This window comes from Saccopteryx bilineata, chromosome 1, assembly GCF_036850765.1.
Source record: "Saccopteryx bilineata isolate mSacBil1 chromosome 1, mSacBil1_pri_phased_curated, whole genome shotgun sequence".
NCBI lineage: Eukaryota > Metazoa > Chordata > Mammalia > Chiroptera > Emballonuridae > Saccopteryx > Saccopteryx bilineata.
In genome coordinates, this window is record NC_089490.1 from 56,624,354 (window position 1) to 56,644,543 (window position 20,190).

The 20,190-nt window shown below is 39.6% G+C and overlaps 2 protein-coding genes across 18 annotated transcripts in view; one reads left to right on the forward strand and one right to left on the reverse strand.

Moving 5' to 3' along the window:
• DOP1A (DOP1 leucine zipper like protein A) overlaps positions 1–7,811 on the forward strand; it is a 128,875-nt gene extending 121,064 nt beyond the window's left edge. For 6 of the 10 annotated variants that reach the window (XM_066254076.1, XM_066254083.1, XM_066254086.1 and 3 more), the window contains 3 exons: positions 3,856–3,985; positions 5,490–5,549; positions 7,212–7,811. In XM_066254076.1, coding sequence (XP_066110173.1) covers positions 3,856–3,985; positions 5,490–5,549; positions 7,212–7,517 — 496 coding nt within the window. In that variant the 3' untranslated portion in view covers positions 7,518–7,811. Of the gene's footprint in view, positions 1–3,855; positions 3,986–5,489; positions 5,550–6,527; positions 6,722–7,211 lie in introns of those variants that run through there. The other 4 variants (XM_066254112.1, XM_066254106.1, XM_066254113.1 and 1 more) reach the window with 2 other exon arrangements.
• A 487-nt stretch (positions 7,812–8,298) lies between these two features.
• PGM3 (phosphoglucomutase 3) overlaps positions 8,299–20,190 on the reverse strand; it is a 28,420-nt gene continuing 16,528 nt past the window's right edge. For 6 of the 8 annotated variants that reach the window (XM_066254120.1, XM_066254115.1, XM_066254119.1 and 3 more), the window contains 6 exons: positions 18,614–18,697; positions 16,162–16,260; positions 13,215–13,328; positions 11,841–11,963; positions 10,384–10,557; positions 8,299–8,601 (listed from right to left, as the gene is read on the reverse strand). In XM_066254120.1, the coding sequence (XP_066110217.1) occupies positions 8,503–8,601; positions 10,384–10,557; positions 11,841–11,963; positions 13,215–13,328; positions 16,162–16,260; positions 18,614–18,697 (693 nt within the window). In that variant the 3' untranslated portion in view covers positions 8,299–8,502. The remainder of the gene's footprint in view (positions 8,602–10,383; positions 10,558–11,840; positions 11,964–13,214; positions 13,329–16,161; positions 16,261–18,613; positions 18,698–20,190) is intronic. The other 2 variants (XM_066254125.1, XM_066254128.1) reach the window with 2 other exon arrangements.

Consider the following 20,190-nt stretch of genomic DNA (forward strand, 5'->3'; position numbering starts at 1 on the left):
CAGGAGGGTTCCCTTTTCTCCACACTCTCTCCAGCACTTACTGTGTGTTGATTTGTTAATGAGCACCATTCTGACAGGTGTGAGGTGGTAGCTCATTGTGGTTTTAATTTGCATTTCTCTGATGATTAGTGACCTTGAATATTTTTTCATCTGCTTGTTGACCATCTGTATGTCCTCTTTGGAGAAGTGTCTGTTCAGTTCTTTTGCCCATTTTTTAATTGGATTGTTTACCTTCATGATGTTGAGTTTTAGAAGTTCTTTATAAATTTTGGTTATTAACCCTTTATCAGACATATTGGCAAATATGTTCTCCCATTGTATGGGTTTTTTTATTTTGTTAATGGTGTCTTTTGTTGTGCAAAAGATTTTTAGTTTGATATAGTCCCATTTGTTTATCTTGTCCTTTATTTTACTTGCCCTTGAAAATAAATTGGCAAAAATTTTGCTGAGAGATAATCGGAGAGTTTACTGCCTATGTTTTCTTCCAAGATGTTTATGGTTTCGTGACTTACATTTAAGTCTTTTATCCATTTTGAGTTTATTTTTGTGAATGGTGTAAGTTAGTGGTCCAGTGTCATTTTTTTTGCATGTACCTGTCCAATTTTCCCAACACCATTTATTAAAGAGACTATTTTTACTCCACTGTATGCTCTTACCTCCTTTGTCAAATAGCAATTGACCATAAAGGTGTGGGTTTATTTCTGGGTTTTCTCTTCTATTCCATTAATCTGTATGCCTGTTCCTATGCCAGTACCAGGCTGTTTGGATTACAATGGCCTTGTAATATAACTTGATACCATATCAGGAAGGGTGATACCTCCCACTTTATTCTTCATTATCAAGATTTCTGAGGCTATTTGTGTTCTTTTGTTTCCATATAAATATTTGAAATATTTGTTCTGTATCTTTGAAGTATATTATTGGTATTTTAATAGGAATTGCATTGAATTTTTAGATTTCTTTGTGTGATATAGACATTTTAATGATGTTTATTATTCCTATCCAATATAAGCTTCCACTTGAATAAGCTTCTACTTGTTTGTATTTTCCTTGATTTCTTTTTTCTTTGTCTTACAATTTTCTGAGTACAAGTCTTTTACCTCCTTGGTTAAATTTACTGCTAGGTATTTTATTTTTTTTGCTTCTATAGTGAAGGGCATTGTTCACTTAATTTCTTTCAGACTGTTTATTTTGGTGTATAAATGTACTGGTAAAAACTATAAATTACTTTTAGATTAATTCCTGTTTATTTTTTATATTATTTTTATTTCGCTACATTTGAAAACCATATACATATATCTCTTGATGAATTTCAGTGGTTGGGTATCTGTTAAACTGATATTACTCCTAAAATACTTCAGAAAAGAATAATAAGCAGAACCATAGGGAAGTGTCTAAAATTAATTAGAATGCTTATCTTAACAAAGCTGATAGGAAATGTACTTTTTAGGGTTTAAAGAACATTAAGTACTAATGCTTATGATATTGACTTTTTCACTTCTATGAGATCCAGAATGCGTTTATCCTCTTTACTTGTCAAGATATAGAGGCCCTGGCTGGTTGGCTCAGTGGTAGAGCATCGGCCTGGCGTGCGGGGGACCCGGGTCCGATTCCCAGCCAGGGCACATAGGAGAAGCACCCATTTGCTTCTCCACCCCCCCCTCCTTCCTCTCTGTCTCTCTCTTCCCCTCCCACAGCCAAGGCTCCATTGGAGCAAAGATGGCCCGGGTGGGCGCTGGGGATGGCTCCTTGGCATCTGCCCCAGGCGCTAGAGTGGCTCTGGTCGCGGCAGAGCGACACCCTGGAGGGGCAGAGCATCGCCCGCTGGTGGGCAGAGCGTCGCCCCTGGTGGGCGTGCCGGGTGGATCCCGGTCGGGCGCATGCGGGAGTCTGTCTGTCTCTCCCCGTTTACAGCTTCAGAAAAATACAAAAAAAAAAAAAAAAAAAAGATATAGTTACTAGGCCCTGGCCGGTGGCTCAGTGGAGCGGCCTGGTGTATGGACATCCCAGGTTCGATTCCCAGTCAGGGCACACAGGAGAGGCAGCCATCTGCTTTTCTCCCTCTTCCCCTCCTGCAACCAGTGGCTTGATTGGTTAGAGCAGCGGTTCTCAACCTGTGGGTCGCAACCCCGGCGGGGGTCGAACGACCAAAACACAGGGGTCGCCTAAAGCCATCGGAAAATACATATTTATTATACAATACATTTTAAAATAAAATATGTATTTCCAATGGCTTTAGGTGACCTGTGTTTTGGTCGTTCGACCCCCGCCGGGGTCGCGACCCACAGGTTGAGAACCGCTGGGTTAGAGTGTTGACCTCGGGCACTGAGGATGGCTTGACTGATTTGAGCATCGGCCCAATCGGGGGCTGCCGAGTGGATCACGCTTGGAGTGCATAAGGAGCTCTTTGCCTTGCTGTCTCCCTCCTCCAACCTAAAAAAAAATGATGGTTACTAGAAAGGGATGAAATATGAAATATGCCATAATTCTATCTAGTTTTTTAAAAAGTACTGTCTTTTTTAAAAAATCTATTAAACAGTACAAGATAATAAGGGGAATTTAATCTTGAAAGAGTAATATCTTTCTGACATGACTATTTCAGAAGTTCAAAATATTTGATAGTTTACATACAAAATTAAAAGTCTGCGAGACTAACAGATACCATGTTTAAAAGGCAGCAATGAGCTGGGAAGAGATATTTGCAGTGCATATGATAAAAGTCTAACCTGCTTAATATGTAAAAATCAGTAATCCAATAGTAAAATGGGCCAATGAGAGTTCATAAATAGTTCATAGAAGAGGAATAGCTTCTCAACATAGGAAGAGGTCCTCAGACTTACTCGTGAGAAATTCCAATTAAAATTATAAATAACCATCAGAATGGTAAAGATGGAACGTGTATTTCCTTTTACCCTTAACAAGTGAAGCATTCTTATTCTTGTTGGAAGTTTATACCTCCAGTTGCCCTTCAAAGATGTTATATTTATATAAATTCAAAATATAAAATCCTGCTACATGCAAGAATTTATCCAACCACTGCACTCTCAGATGTGCACAAAATCAGCATGACATAAGGGTGTCTTTCCATTATGGCACTTTCTGTAAAAGCAAGAAATTGGACAGTCTTCGAGATTGGTTAAACCAATACTTTGCAACACTGGAGCACTATGGACCTATTAAAAAGGATGGAATTTTATATGGTGTTATGACCAAGAGATATAATTAAAACAAGAAGCCAATTATGTTTTGTTTTAAAGAAGAGGGGTGTGTGAATATGTGATCTTTTCTGCATGAACTGGGATGGACACACAAAACTGATGATATTGGTGGATCCTACAGTGGGAGGGAGACTGTCTTTGGTATATCCTTTCAGTGTTAGACTTTTTTCTATACTCAGATATTAATTTTACTTATTAAAGGCAAAAATCAAAAATACAAAGGGAGGTATGAAAGAAGTCCTGCTTAAGTTTTTCTTAAGTTATTTGTTCTTTTCCCCCTTACTGTGTAGTTAGGGAACATTTGACTGAATACATAGTGGAAATTTTGCCTATTAATGAGGATAGAAACATTTGTTGAAGACTTGCTTTGTGTTCATGAAAAATAGTAATAAGCACTTTACAAGTTTCCATATTCATTCACTTGTTATATTCTGTGAGACAGTTAACAGTATCTGTATTTACTGATAACGAAAGTGCTTGGTTAAGAAACATGCCCAGGGTGACTACTGCAAGGGCCCAGCTGCATTCGAATCTGTGTAGGTGGTAGAGGGTTGAACTTTTTACTCTGTTTATGTGGCCTTGTGTTAGATGACACAGTCTGTCCTAATGTTGATGGAAATCATTCATCTATACATAGGTACCGATGGGCCTTTATTCCAGAAGCCTCCGACGATTCTGGTTTGGAAGTCAGAAGGCAAGGCATGCATCAAAGAGAATTTAAACCTTATGTAGTACGACTAGCAAAACTTCTTCGAAAAAGGGCAAAGGTATTGCATTCCTTTTTAATTTCTCTTTAAGTGTAAGAAGATAAAATTTATAAAATATATTTATAGTTGTATTTTTAAAGATATTTTTTCAGTGTGCATCAGGCTTACTAGAAATCTTTGCCCAAGAACATAGTCAAGTGACCCTTGAACAATGTGAGTGTTGGGGCACCGACCCCCCATGCAGTTGAAAATCCATGTATACCTTTTAACTCCCAAAACCTTAACTACTAAAAGCCTGTTGACCTTACTGAGAACGTAAATAGTTGATGAACACATTTTGTATGTAACATGTATTATATACTATATTCTTACAATAAAACAAGCAAAGAGAAAATGTTTTAAAAAATCATAAGGAAAATAAATGTATTTTCCTTTTATTAAAAAAAAATTTGTTTAAGTAGACCCACACAGTTTAAACCTGTGTTGTTCAAGGATCAATGATAATGAATTGAGAATGTGCATCAGTGGGCCTTTGTTTACAAATCTTGTCCTTTGCATTCAAAAACAAATTGTATAATTTGGGGATAATCTGGATTGACTCTTGAGTTCTAGTTTTCTAAATGTGCTTTGAGTGCTCAGAAATTTTCCAGTCTTCTGGGGTCCCCTATTCAGGCAGCAGCTCCTAAACTGCATTCCACAAACTACAGAAAATGGAATGGAGGAAAGCAATTAAAAAGGAGGTTGTAAGGCCCTGGCCGGTTGGCTCAGTGGTAGAGCATCGGCCTGGCGTGCAGGAGTCCCGGGTTCGATTCCCGTCCAGGGCACACAGGAGAAAGAAGCGCCCATCTGCTTCTCCACCCCTCCCCCTACCCTTCCTCTCTGTCTCTCTCTTCCCCTCCCGCAGCCAAGGCTCCATTGGCGCAAAGTTTGCTGCAGCCAAGGCTCCATTGGAGCAAATTTTGCCCGGGCACTGAGGATGGCTCTGTGGCCTCTGCCTCAGGCGCTAGAATGGCTCTGATTGCGGCGGAGCATCGCCCCCTGGTGGGCATGCCGGGTGGATCCCGGTCTGGCGCATGCGGGAGTCTGTTTGACTGCCTCCCCATTTCCAACTTCAGAAAAAAGAAAAAAAAATACAAAAAAAAAAGGAGGTTGTACTTGAAGGATATGAGGAACTTGATTTAAAATCAAGTTATTTCTTTAGGGACCAAGTAAAAGGACAAAGTTGGGTCCAGAGTTTAGGACAGGACTTAAGTACTTTCATTTTGATGTCAGAGTTTGAAAAAATATAAAATATTCATGATAGCAAATCCAAAAGCAAGGTGATTACATATGACCCCAAGCACATTATTTTGTCATCCCTGCTTCTCTTTAGTAATGAGCATTTTTATGACTCCCCTGTATCTAAGGAATAAATATGACAGCCTTTTGCCCAAAATTGTCCCACAGAGTAAGGAAACAGTTACAATTGAAAGGCATTTCCCCAAAACACTTTAAATAAGGTCTTCATGGCCAAGCATTCTTCTCATGGAACGAAGGCTATGAGTTCTCCTCTTTCCTTCCACAGGACAAGGAGGAGGACTTTAAGACAGTGATTTTGGAGGGATTGGAGATGACCAAGCATCAGGTGAGGGTGGCTTTTTGATGCTTGTGATAGGCAGCAAAAGTTGCCACAACTGGACCAAATATTGAGACAAACCCAGGTCTGAATTCCAACAAATACAAGGAAGGAAGTCTTTCTTCAAGTGTAGATTGGTGAAATGAAAGAAAGTGTTCATTTGTATGTTTGACTTTTTAATATTATTGAGGGAGGGTGGTTCTGATTTAAAAAGCGGAACACTGAGTTTAGTAAAGGCCCCTCTCTCAAAGGTACGTCTGGACAGGAATATAAACAAAAGGTAACCTTAGTTCTCTTACATTGGAAATAGTTATATGGAGAGTTTAAATATATTATTCACTTCAAGATGTTTTATACCCTTTAGTTACTAATAAATTGCAGTTTGATTTAGGGAACTAAAGATGGCATGGTCAGCCAATTAATGGTAGTCAGTGATCTAAAAGTCATTCCCAGGACTGTCATTGAAGCAAGTGTTATAGTTGAGAAAGGAAGGTGGTTTTCTAATCCTATAATCAAGATTGGAGGTTAAGGAACTGCTAACATATTAACTAAAAGGTAGCTAGGGGTTTTGGCCATAAAGAATTGAATTACTCCTAGTCTTCTGTTTTAACTTAAATCTATTTTCCTTTCTCAGGATTTTATTTCTAAACAAATCTGTGAGCACACACAGATAATGATTTTGCATCTCCACTGGAAAACTAGAGATATTAAAATATTAGGTACACAAAGTTTCTCAGCAACATCTTATCTTAGAAGGCAAACTCCATTTGTAATCAATGACAGATTGTGTTTCTGGTTTCTGTCAGTTTGTTTTCATTATCCCTACTCAGTGTGTTTTCATATCTATGTGTCTGCCCAAGTTAAAAATCTTTAAATTAGTTCTTAAAACTTTTTCTAGATAGACAATGTCTAACAACTGTTTGTATGTTTAGTTGGCTTCTCAAACTAGCTTCTTAGTATTCAAATTATCTTACTCTGTTTATTTAGTTGACAGAATTTTCACATACATTCTTGACTTTATTGCTGCAAGAGAGAGTTCCCCATTTTATAATGAGGAACCTTTCTGTGCTTGCCCAAGGATGCTCACAGTAAGTAAAGGGCAGAGCCAGTTATTCTGCCTCCAGTTCCAGCTGTCCTCCCACGCTGTTTTAGCAGGACACAGAAACGGGTGGTCTCCTGAGAGTTCCTTTCCTTTCTCTGTGCTGACAGGAATTCTTCATTTTAGGCCATGCTATGCTCTTGTGGCAAGTTTTAGCCACTTGGCCAAAAGGGTATTGATTTATTAATGGTGAAATGTCTAAGACCCTTTGTCCCTCCCTAGCCTTATTCTGTAGTCATTTTGTGATCTAGTCGTTGGTTACATTAGTGGGAATCCAGAAATCTGGGAGCTTTTTGAGTATATGCAAAGCACAAAATAAACTTTCAGTATTTGACTCTCCTCCAAAACCAATTCCGCTAAGCTTCCTCATGCATTTGGAAAATGTTACTGCAGGCTTAGACCCCTCTATATTCACTAAATAACTGGTACCAAAAGGCCTCAGAAGAATTTTAATCAAGTCTAGAATGAGAGTGTAATGTCATCATTTGTATTTAACTGCTGATGTTATACCTTTTTAAGTATCCTCGTGTACTTCATCGTCTTTAATAACAATTTCCCTTTTGTTTTCTCAGAAAAATCCGGAGGAAGACAACTCAGGGAGAACACTGGGCTGGGAGCCGGGGCACTTGCTGCTCACCGTCTGCAGCGTGCGCAGCATCGAGCAGCTCCTGCCGTTCTTCAGTGTCCTCAGCCAAGTCTTCAACAGCAAAGTCACCAGCCGATGTGTAGGACACTCAGGGAGCCCCGTCCTCTACTCAAATAGCTTCCCTCATAAGGACATGAAACTGGAAAGTCACAAACCATTTTCCAGCAAAGCCAGGCAAAAAATAGAAGAGATGATAGAAAAAGATTTCCTGGAAGGGGTGATAAAAACTTGAGTACCACAAGTGGTTTCATATAGTTTAAATGTAAATTCAATCATTTAAAACAAACATTGCTCTGAGTTGTATAGTTTTTTTGTTTTTGTATGTAACAAAACACATTTCAGGTTGTATTTAATTTAATATTTGTAAATAAGAGCAAATGTCTGAATGTGGCCTGAATCACGTTTAAATATTGTTGGCTCATATTGATTATGGTGCCTAAGAGAGATCTATATATACATGTATAGTTCATTGTTTTATTGTCCTGAGCTGTCCTAAACCTGCAAAATACACACTGCACATTTTTTACTATTGGTTTCAAGCGCTGTTTAATTTAGATTGGTTGGGGAGTTTGTTGTTAACATTTAGTGTCAGAATGCTGTCGCTCTCTGTCAGGCTTAGTGCCGTATTACAGTTAGTTCCCATCCACACAGCTTCACTAGGAGTAAAGATAACCGAGTCTGGGGCGCCACCTCAGTACAGACACGCACGGCCTCAGCTCACACCTCAGTTCCTGCTGATGGTCACTCAAGAGGTGAGTCACTTAAGAATCATTCTGAAGACTTTGCTTTGGAAAAATTGGTTGTATAGTCTTCTCCACTCTTTGCACTGGATCAACAATAGTGAAGACCTCAAAACAACATCCTGGTTAGGTAACAGCAACAGAAAAGACAGCCCTAGGTATTGGTAATAAGATTTAATTTTCTGGCAGCCCTCATGAATTTTTCCCAGCATATATTATAAAGTTAATAATTGATTCATATATGTAAGCCCCAATATTTTACATTAGTGAGACTGATATTAGAGGTAAGTTTATTTAAAAAAACAAACAATTGAACAGTGCAAGGCTGAGGTGTTTCTAAATGATTATTCTGGTAGTGTTTAGGGAAAACAATCAGCTCTAGAAACAATCCAGGAAGGTACAGTAAACATTATGATTATAAATGTGTTGGAACCTGTCACAATAATGGTAGTACTATTATTTTGTAAAAAATCCAGTTTAAATGTCTTCAGAAACTGGTTGGGGCTTCTCTCCAACTCCTCCAGCCAGCTGATACACTGCACAACTCACTTCATGGGCAAGGCTGTCCGCACTTTCCTGAAAATTACACGGAAGGTGGTTAGATGGGAGAGACAGACTCTGCCATGTTCCCTGCAACTCAGAGGGAAGCAGAGAGCTTCCTGAGTCTTCTTTCTCTAATATATTCAAAGGAACTTTTTCTCATCTTTCAGTAGCAAGTTCCAAGACCCTTAAATAAATGGAAAACAAGTTAAAGTCTTCCAAATAAGGGAGATTCTTAATCAAACCAGGTTATAAAATAAGCCTGACCTGGCGGTGGCACAGTGGATAGAGCGTCAGACTGGGATGCCGAGGACCCAGGTTTGAGACCCCGAGGTTGCCAGCTTGGGTGCAGGCTCATCTGGTTTGAGCAAGGCTCACCAGCTTGAGCCCAAGGTTGCTGGCTCGAGCAAAGGGGTTACTCAGTCTGCTGAAGGCCCACGGTCAAGGCACAAATGAGAAAGCAATCAATGAACAACTAAGGTGTCGCAACAAAAACCTGATGATTGATGCTTCTCATCTCTCTCCCTTCCTGTCTGTCTGTCTGTCTCTATCCATCTCTCTCTCTGACTCTCTCTCTGTCCCTGTAAAAAAAAAGAAAATAAGTTATTCCAAAACAATAAATTTAATAAAACATAGTCATTAAAGGCAGAAAGGCCACAATTATCCTAAGAGTGAGTAAGTGGGTTTTTTGGGGTTTTTTTTTTTGTGGCAGAGACAGTCAGAGAGAGGGACTGATAGGCACAGACAGACAGGAAGGGAGAGAGACGAGAAACATCAATTCTTCGTTGCAGTTCCTTAGTTGTCCATTGATTGCTTTCTCAAATGTGCCTTGACCGTAGGCCTTCAGCAGACCGAGTAACCCCTTGCTCAAGCCAGCGACTTTAGGTCCAAGCTGGTGAGCCTTGCTCAAACCAGATGAGCCCGCACTCAAGCTGGCGACCTTGGGGTCTCGAATCTGGGTCTTGCACATCCCAGTCCGACGCTCTATCTACTGCGCCACTGCCTGGTCGGGCAAGAGTAAAAAGCTCCAGATGTCCTCTCCTCATCCACCACGGTTAGTTACTCATTATATTCTGGGATGGCCTAACGCTTCTGCAAAAAAACCTGCCAGCTACTGTATAAATTAAATGTTAGTATCTCCATCTAAGTCCCTATTCAGTCTAATCCATTTTGCCTCTGCTGTGCAAACTTTATCAAGGGTTTAAGGTGAAAGAAAAGAATATGTGGAGAGGGCAAATTATAAACGTTCAGACCACAAAGTCTTGACTCTTATCACAACAAGTATACAAAAGCAGAGCAAGGCTGTCACTTAAAGGAAATATTTTGAAAAACAAATTGAGAGCCCAGAGACAAACATGAATTTCAGGCGGTATGGATGACAGTACCAGCTGATACAGAAATGGACCTCACAACTGCTTGTTTTTATAAAGCAACAGGATTACGCTTTGACAGGAGAAAAAAACAATCTACTTCAGGCTACATAAGCTTAATATGTGTCTAACTAAGTACCTATTAGTTATTCATGCCACAATTAGAAATGACACTTTCAGAAAGTATAGAATAAAACAAAATAAATTTGGGGAAATAGACTAAGTGGGTATAATTTTGTTCAACTATATAACAATAACTGATGAAAACTACTTTGTAGTCTTAATATGAACCTAAAAGGTTCCATAAACAAATCTCAAAGACATTAAATCCTTAATTATCAGTGAAATTCAAACACTATTAAAACAGATTTCATCTAATACTACAACCTTCCCCCACTACATTGTGAAGACTCATATTGCACATTTTTTCAGTGAACTACCAGCTTACCTGTGAGTCTGCTTCTGCGTACACCCGGACTACATCTTCTGTTCCAGAGGGCCGGACGAAAGCTCGGGAAAGCTTGTACTTCTTCACCAGGTCGTTGATGGCCTCCTGTAATCCTGGGGGTGTGACTGCTTGTCTTTCAGCATCAGTGGTGCAAATCACTTGCCTGTCTGCAACCTATGCACAAGCATTTCATATTTGCTATGATATTTCACTCCCTTTTAGAATCAATCTGTTCACAATAATTCCCACCAAAAAGTTATGGCCATTTCATTTTAACAGTAACAGAGCTACATTTCAAGTTATTGAGAGAAGTTCCAGGTTAAGCATATGATGAAATTGCATTAAAATTTTATAATTTTTGTTTCTCCCCAAATCAAGATTATTAATTTCAACATATTTATATGGTTTCTGTTTCTTCAGTCCATAAAGAATTAATTACCTTTAACAAAAAGAAATAACATTTCCACAGACTATCTTACAGTTACCATTAAAATAATGGCCAGTAAATACTGTATAACTTAAGTCAATGATCAAATGTTAGCTTGCCCTTATCTTTTTTTTAAATTACCTATTATGGAAGAGGATCATGGTAAGATCCTATTAAATATGCCAAAGATCATGGTATTTCTCCTATTAAATATGCCAAAAACTATCTGTACAATCAACAGCCATTTCTGTAAACTCTGACTTTTATCTCCTTCACAAATCTGTTGCTGAATGTGTAAAGTGGTATACATATATCTAGAAATTAATTAGCCATTTAAACAAAATGTCTTTAAAAAATTCTCTCCCTTTGAGAGAATGCTCCTCAGCATCTAGCCTCAGGAAGTACTCCGTGGACCAAGTATAACAGAGTCAATATTTTCACGTGAAATGACAGACTATCCAGGATTTGCTTCACAGTAATATGGAGATGTGGAAAAGAAGGCAGCAGTTTAAATTATTTTTTTTTTAATTTTTTTATTTATTTATTCATTTTTAGAGAGGAGAGTGAGACAGAGAGAGAGAAGGGGGGAGGAGCTGGAAGTATCAACTCCCATATGTGCCTTGACCAGGCAAGCCCAGGGTTTGAACCGGCAACCTCAGCGTTTCCAGGTTGATGCTTTACCCACTGCACCACCACAGGTCAGGCGGCAGCAGTTTAAATCTGTGGAAGCTGGGTACATATAGGAGTTCATTACTTTGTTCTCGTGTGTGTTTTAAATTTCCCATAATAGAGTTTTTAAAGTGATAACATAATATTTGTAAGTTTGGAATCCAAATCTCAACAGAATGGTTTAGAGCTATTCTGTAATTTTTAAAGATATGAGAAAATACAGTTAGATGATATAAAGTATTATTTTCTATGATATATATGTATAGAATGAAATATGACACATTTGGAGAATATTTTTATATAGTGAGATTTGAAATAGGTTTTAATTTTTAAAAAAGTAATTTTAAAATCTCATTCACACCTTAACTTTGAGCTGTCTGTTTGGAAGATCTGTATAGAGAGCATCCCATTGTTGTATAGTCAAGCCTTTCAGAGCCAAGATAGCCTCAATCACCAGCATGTCAGAAATAGCATCGCCAGCCGCCTGCAACGTGGGAGAGACAATGGCAGAAACCACTCTAGTACGAGGAAAGCTTAGATGTGAATGTCTTAGAAAACCAATGTCAGTGCCCGTGCTTCCTCTTCCCTCCATGCAGCATTATTAACTATATATGCATATATAGAAGCATATATATAGAAGCATAGCTATAAATACAAACATTAATGAGGAAAAGAATTAAAACTAGCTCTGAGAAATTTGCCTTTAATCTTTCTCTTTAGTGATAAAATGAAATTAGACTGGATACCTCTTAAGGTTTCAACACTGACATCCTATGACTTTTTTTTTTAGTGCACACGAGAGACAGGGATGGAGAGATGAGAAGCATCAACTCATAGTTCCAACACCTTAGTTGTTCATTGATTGCTTTCTCATATGTGCCTTGACCGGGGAAATTCAGCCAAGCCGGTGACACCTTGCTCAAGCCAATGACCCCAGGCTCAGGCCAGCGACCTTGAGGTCATGTCTATGATCCTATACTCAAACCGATGACCCCACAACTCAAACTGGTGGGCCCATGCGCAAGCCAGAACCTCGGGGTTTCTAATGTGGGTTCTCAGTGTGCCAGTCCAACGTTCTATCCACTGTTCCACCACCTGGTCAATCTCAAATTTTTCTTTATAACTAGATCTCTTTTGAGGTCTTATGCCATGATGGAAGGAATCATGCCCAATGGTGGAGAAATAGGAGCTTCAGGTGACACAGCTGAGGCTGAAGACATATTCTGCTCAGTAGCCCTAAGCCTTTTTTTCCTTTATGAGATGAAAATCATAATAATCCTTCTCCCTATGTTACTGCAAGGATTACACGATGAGGTATGCAAAGTGCCGAAATGTGCAAGATGCTCAAATGCTACTTCCACACCTTTCCTTGCTCCTGCACTGCCATCAATCACACTCCAATCCCAACGGTCTGACCCACAGGACACACCCAATTATTTTCCCTGAATTTCCTCGAGAAAACAGGTTTAAAAAACATGCTTAGTTACATACATATATACACTCAGTTGCTGAATCTAGTGACTAGGAGCTACTACTCATTTTTGAAAATTTTCATTAAAAAATGAAAGGGAAGCACATAAATGTTGTCACTGACATTTCAGTGTAAAACTCAGTGTCTACCATTGTTGTAAGGAAGCCGCAGGACTCCTTTAATTTGTTTATACAGCTCACTATTCTGTCCACTGTCTGAATAATGTAAAAGTAACCAAAAGCCCACCACCCCATCATTTCTAACCTGGTTAGACAAGTCAATGATGTTTGCAAGCATTTTAGCAGCTTTCCTTTTTTTATCTTCTAATTCTTTTGCTAGTTGTTTTATCTTCATTTCAGCAGCCTTACTGAACAGTACCTGCAATGAAAGTGTACAAAATCTAGAGAAACTGAGGGGAAAAATAATGGCAACCTTACAGTGTATGCAAATGATATAAGATCAAGAGAACCCAAAATAAATTACTAGGGGAAAGAAGTTCCTTTATAGATTATAAAACTGCTTATCAAAATTTAAAGAGCTGATTACAAAGAAAATACCACCATGGCAAAGGTGATCACATACCTGGGTTCGTTACGTTTGCCCTGCAGCCAGCTACATGAGCTCCGTGCAACCAGGTTCCTTAAGCCTATCTGTATCCATTTTACCTTGAACATATTTAATTGCAACTAGTATGTTTTTGTCCTAAAATTAAGGATATAAGCTAGGCAAAAATATATAATATAAAAAGAGTACTCATATTTACCACATTTTGGCAAACAGTGTCATGATTATTTTATTATTTTTTTTTTTTGGTATTTTTCTGAAGCTGGAAACGGGGAGAGACAGTCAGACAGACTCCGCTGGAAACGGGGAGAGACAGTCAGACAGACTCCCGCATGCGCCCGACTGGGATCCACCCGACACTCCCATCAGGGGGCGATGCTCTGCCCCTCCGGGGCGTCACTCTGCCGTGACCAGAGCCACTCTAGTGCCTGGGGCAGAGGCCAAGGAGCCATCCCCAGTGCCCGGGCCATCTTTACTCCAATGGAGCCCCGGCTGCGGGAGGGGAAGAGAGAGACAGAGAGGAAGGAGGGGGGGGGTTGGAGAAGCAAATGGGCGCTTCTCCTATGTGCCCTGGCCGGGAATCCAACCTGGGTCCCCCGCACGCCAGGCCAATGCTCTACCGCTGAGCCAACCGGCCAGGGCCATGATTATTTATTATAATACATCAAGATTTCTTTGAAATGCCTTGCATGACTTCAGTGCCTTCAGCTGTGCGACACTGAGCAGCAGTAACACACCATACTCAGCCAGCTGCTGAAACAGTAGCTTGTCAGTAAGCTGAGGCGCAGGCTGGTCCCATCTGGAACAGCCATACCCTTCATCTCCCTACACCAGCAGAGCTGACCAGCTGCAACAGACTAGCCCAGAGGCCTCAAATATCTACTATCTGCCCTTTATAGTTGTTCACCAACCTCTGCATTAGATTACTGATGTTATCATTTAGTTGTATTTTCTAAGAGCATACATTTTTTTGTGTGTGTGACAGAGACAGAGAGAGGGACAGACAGGAAAGGAGAGCGATGAGAAGCATCAGTTATTCATTGTGGCACCTTAGTTGTTCATTGCTTTTGCATACATGCATTGACGGGGGGTAGAGGGGCTTGTGCTACAGTACAGTGAGTAACCCCTTGCTCAAGCCAGCAACCTTGGGCTTCAAGCCAGTGGTCAAGAGGTCAAGTCTGTGATCCTACACTCAAACCAGTGACCCCATGCTCAAGCTGGCAACCTCAGGGTTTCAAACCCAGGTCCTCCGCATCCCAGTCCAATGCTCTATCCACTGCGCCACCGCCTGGTCAGGCAGAGCCTACATTTCTTATACTTACATTCATCACCTCTAGAAACCAATTTTGAAATTAATGAGGAAAATTATTTGACCTAGATAATTTTGTGTTGGCCACCTCAAATCCATTTATGAAATGAGGTGAGGTATAAAAACAGTTAAAGGAAAATTATAAACCTTATGAATATACTAAAAACTACCTAATATACCTTAAAATTGTAAATTTTATGGTGAGTTATACCCAGAGGTGAATTTAATAGTGGGCGCACTGAGCGCATGCCCTGGTCCCCGACTTCTGAAGGGCTCCGCAAAACCCCAACTTTACACATTCTTCTAATGATACCAAGTTTGGTTTCATATGTACAATTTTAACTTGATAGTACATAATATTTTTTATTTAAAAATATGGTTAACATGTATTTTTCTTTTCCCTGTCTCTTTTTTTTTTTAAGGGGCTCAATATTTTCTTCTGTGCCCGGGGCCTCAACTGACCTTAATCTGCCTCTGGTTATATCTTAAACTCTTTAAAACATAATGTTAAAAGCACCATAATATATATACATATATACACATATATATATGCTTATTGCTAATTACTTTAAATTCATTTCTATTTGTTTATATCTTAATTCTCAAGCTAGCCAAAATTTTTAACTTGCCACACCTACTGCACTTTCCTTTTACCACCTATGACCAGTTGAAAATAATTTTTAAATGACATGTGACAATCTGCCTATAAAAAGATTAAGAAGTACATTTTTATGAGATTATATTATAAAAAAATTAGCATAATTTCACACTCAAAGATCACTATCATCTAAAAGAGAGACCAGTTTCACAACACATAAATATACATTCACCAAATAATTTCTAACACCACCCCAATCATTTCAACAAAGTAGAAAAGAATATTACCTATTACTACCCAGATACACAATTCCCATCATTAAAATTAGTGCCAGGCTCTGGCCAGATGGCTCAGTGGTAGAGCGTCGGCCCACTGTGTGGAAGTCCTAGGTTCAATTCCTGACCAGGGCACACAGGAGAAATGCCCGTCTGCTTTTCCACACATCCCTCTCTCCTTCCTCTCTTGTCTCTCTCTTCCCTTCCTGCAGCCAACACTCCACTGGAGCAAAGTTGGCCCAGGCACTGAGGATGGCTCCATGGCCTCCACCTCAGGCGCTAGAATGGCTCCGGTTGCAAACGGAGCAATGCCCCAGACGGGCAGAGCATCGCCCCCTGGTGGGCATGCTGGGTGGATCTCTGTCTGGGGCATGCGGAAGTCTGTCTCTCTGCCTCTCTGCTTCTCACTTCAGAAAAAATAAAAATTAGTGCCATCTACAGCTATGATTGTTTAAGAAAACTTACTGTGCCATGTCCATTTGCTTCAAAATAAACTCCAATATCAAACTCTTGAGCCTTGTGGTGTAAATGTTTTACACCAGTTTTAGTACAATAGACTGGTACCTATTAACACATTAAAAAATAACACAACATCAGTTATTCAATCAGCAAATTTATTGTATACCTACTGTTTAGGGGTACAACAGGTGACAGAACCTGGAACTTAATATAGTGAGGAAGACAAAGCAATTGAAACCAAAGTGGTTACAACAGGGAAGAGAAGGAACTTAGAAGCACAAAGACAAGGGAAAAGCAAGGTGTGAGAGATAAGGGTCCCTTATAAAATAATGAGAGACTGTAAGTGGAGGACTGACAATCTGTTTAGATAGCTCAGTTTAGCTACAGTATGGAGAATGGCTTAAAGGAGGGGTCTGCACGCTTTTACTATAAAGGACCAGATAAATATTTTAGGCTTTGCAGGCCATATGGTCTCTGTTACAGTTGCTCAGTTCTGTCATTGTAGTACGAAAGCGGCTACAGACAATACAAAAACAAATGAGCTGCATCACACTGCTCTAGCTACCACCTAGCTAGAGCAGTGTGATGCAGAGGGCAGCCATCTGGTAGACTCTAGGGAAATAATTAGAAAAACAAAATCTACCAACTCAGAAAACTTTTTCACAGAAGCAGAGTAAGGAAATAGTTTTATTACTGACTAAGCATTAAGCCAGACTTATGATACACTTACAGGCACTCTGCTAAGAGACTGAAAAAAGTCCTTCTGCCTCAGGGACAATTTAATTTTGTTTCAATAAAACTTGATAAACAGGTAGCAAGCTGGACTTGGCCCAGAGGCCACTGTTTGTTAACTCTAGCTTAGAAGGTCCATTAGGGAGTTTTGAGAACTAATCCCAGTAAGAAATTATGTGGTTGGATTAGCAACAGTGGATCAAGTCTTAAATAGATCTGATAGAAATAGTTAAGAAAATAACCAATACAAAACAAAAAAAGGAGATCAAGATCAAATTAGATCAACCTTTCGTTTGAATTTAGGAAACCTCAGGAACCGTTGGGGCTAAAAGTATTTAATCCATTAGAAAATGGTTGAAAAGTAACAGTTACTAATGCAGTCAGTTTCTTAAACAGGCAATCTTGCCTATAAGAAATTTTAAGACAGAAAATAAGAATTAAAATTCTAAAACAACCACCCAAGTACTGAAAATCTCCATGAAAGGCGAGCAACTGGACCACAGATGGGAGTCCCTGAGTAACTTTATTGTAACCATAAACTGGGTGGGGTTTAGAGTTGTTTGAATGGAAAATAGTAATAATAATACGAGAATAAACTGTTTTGTGTACACACAACTGCTAACCTACTTTTGCCCCACCCTGAAATTAAGTCACAAACTCCAGCCTCCACATGTTTCACTGTGCCTACCCACTATTTATTTTAAATTTTAAATCAGTTGCCAAGACTTTACAACTAGGAAATTCACATGAAAATTCATGTTTTCAACTCTTCTTGAAGAATCTAATGGTGACTGCAGCTGGCCTGGGCATACTCTTCCTAGTCCTCATCCACATACTGTCCTTACCATTTCACCTATCCAGATCCTATAGGAATCTGACTTTGCCATTCCTGCTTTAGAACATATGGAAGAGCAAAAATAACTAGCAAAATGCAGGAGCTTAAGAGATATACAAAAGTTGGAAAATATGACATAGCCACTGAGATAAAGAATAAAGGCAAACAGACTCCATTTTGGCCATGAACCCCTACCACCTAGCTAGAGCAGTGTGATGCAGAGGGCAGCCATCTGGTAGACTCTAGGGAAATAATTAGAAAAACAAAATCTACCAACTCAGAAAACTTTTTCACAGAAGCAGAGTAAGGAAATAGTTTTATTACTGACTAAGCATTAAGCCAGACTTATGATACACTTACAGGCACTCTGCTAAGAGACTGAAAAAAGTCCTTCTGCCTCAGGGACAATTTAATTTTGTCTTTTGATTTCTGTTTACCCTCACATGGGCAATAGCTCAGCTTCACACACTACAACCCACTCACTTTCATGAGTATTATTTCCCTCACAGAAATATTTATAATAGAATGTAATTAAGAAATTGCCAGAGCCTGACCAGGCGGTAGCACAGTGGGTAGAACATCAGACTGGGACATGGAGGACCCAAGTTCAAAGCCCTGAGGTCACTTGCTTGAGCATGGGGTCGCTGACTTGAGCCCAAGGTTGCTAGCTTGAGAAGGGTCACTTGCTCTACTATAGCCTCCCTCCCCTCCCCCCCCCCCCCCCGCAAGGCATATATGAAAAAGCAATCAATGAACAACTAAGGAGACTAAAGTAGCTGCAATGAAGAATTGATGCTTCTCACCTCTCTCCCTTCCGGCTTGTCTGCCCCTACCTGCCCCTCTCTCTGTCCAAAAAAAAAAAATTACCAGAAAATAGAAATGGTTCAATACCTTCATAACTTCTTCAAGGTACCGTGTTGAACTTCCATTTGCATATGCAGTTTGTACAACACCAAGATTCAAATTTTCTCCAATCTAGACAAAAACCATGATAATGACCTTGCATCAAAAATAAGACTACAAAAGCAATCGTGAGTTCTAAAGGATGACAAAGTTATTAATGAATTCAGCTGTGCCTTAGTTTATGCAATAAATGATTCAATGAAAATTTACATGTAGGCCAAGAAAAAAGCTAAAATACTTTTTAGGCATTATTTAAAGCAATTCTACAAGAAATCCTATATAAAGAAGCCTGTGGTTTCTTGATCTTTATCTCTTTGGTTTTTAATAAAAGTATTTATTGACTTTTTTTTTTAATTAAGGTGTTTATTTTCTTTTTTTTTTAATATTTTATTTATTGATTTTTAGAGAGAGAAGAGTGAGAGAGAAAGAGAGAGAGAGAGAAGGGGGAGGAGCAGGAAGCATCAACTCCCATATGTGCCTTGACCAGGCAAGCCCAGGGTTCCCGAACCAGCAGCCTCAGTTATTGACTTCTTTTTTTTTGTTTGTTTTGTTTTGTTTTTTGTTTTGTTTTGTTTTTCATTTTTCTGAAGCTGGAAACAGGGAGAGACAGTCAGACAGACTCCCGCATGCGCCTGACCGGGATCCACCCGGCACGCCCACCAGGGGCGATGCTCTGCCCACCAGGGGGCGATGCTCTGCCCATCCTGGGCGTCGCCATGTTGTGACCAGAGCCACTCTAGCGCCTAAGGCAGAGGCCACAGAGCCATCCCCAGCACCCGGGCCATCTTTGCTCCAATGGAGCCTTGGCTGTGGGAGGGGAAGAGAGAGACAGAGAGGAAAGTGCGGCAGAGGGGTGGAGAAGCAAATGGGCGCTTCTCCTGTGTGCCCTGGCTGGGAATCGAACCCGGGTCCTCCGCACGCTAGGCCGACGCTCTACCAGTTATTGACTTCTTGAAGTACCAGTCATCCCTCGCAGTAAGTATCACGGTTCCCTTTTTGCGGTCTCACGGTGTTGTGGATTTTAAAACAGTATATATCTAATTTTGTATCGTGGAGTTTCCACTAGATCGTGGGATTTTGTGGTATATAAGTATTTTTATATATTTATTTTAATTATTTTTGCGGTAAAATAAGCATATTTTAGCCTAAAAATAGAAAACAATATAAAAATATTAATTAAAATATATTAAAAGAATATTAAATTGAAATGAAGCCTTAAAATATATATAAATAATAAAATAAATATAGGTCATTACTTTGTAGATTTTCGCCTGTCGTGGGGGTTCCGGAACCTAACTCCCACAGTAGATGAGGGACCACTGTATATGTCCCAGATCACAATTATTACTTCCTATTGTACCCTATAAGGCCAGCCTGAGAATTCCACAAGAGCAAAACGAATTTCACTGAGGATGAGATTTTCTGTTTAAACTTGAGGCTTTGGGTAGTTATGACGAGACTCCCATTATTAAAGCATCAGCTGTGAAGAAACAAAACCTCATAAAGCTTCAACTCATAACACTTTGCCAGTATAAGGAAAAAAGGAGTAACTGGATTCCCAGAAC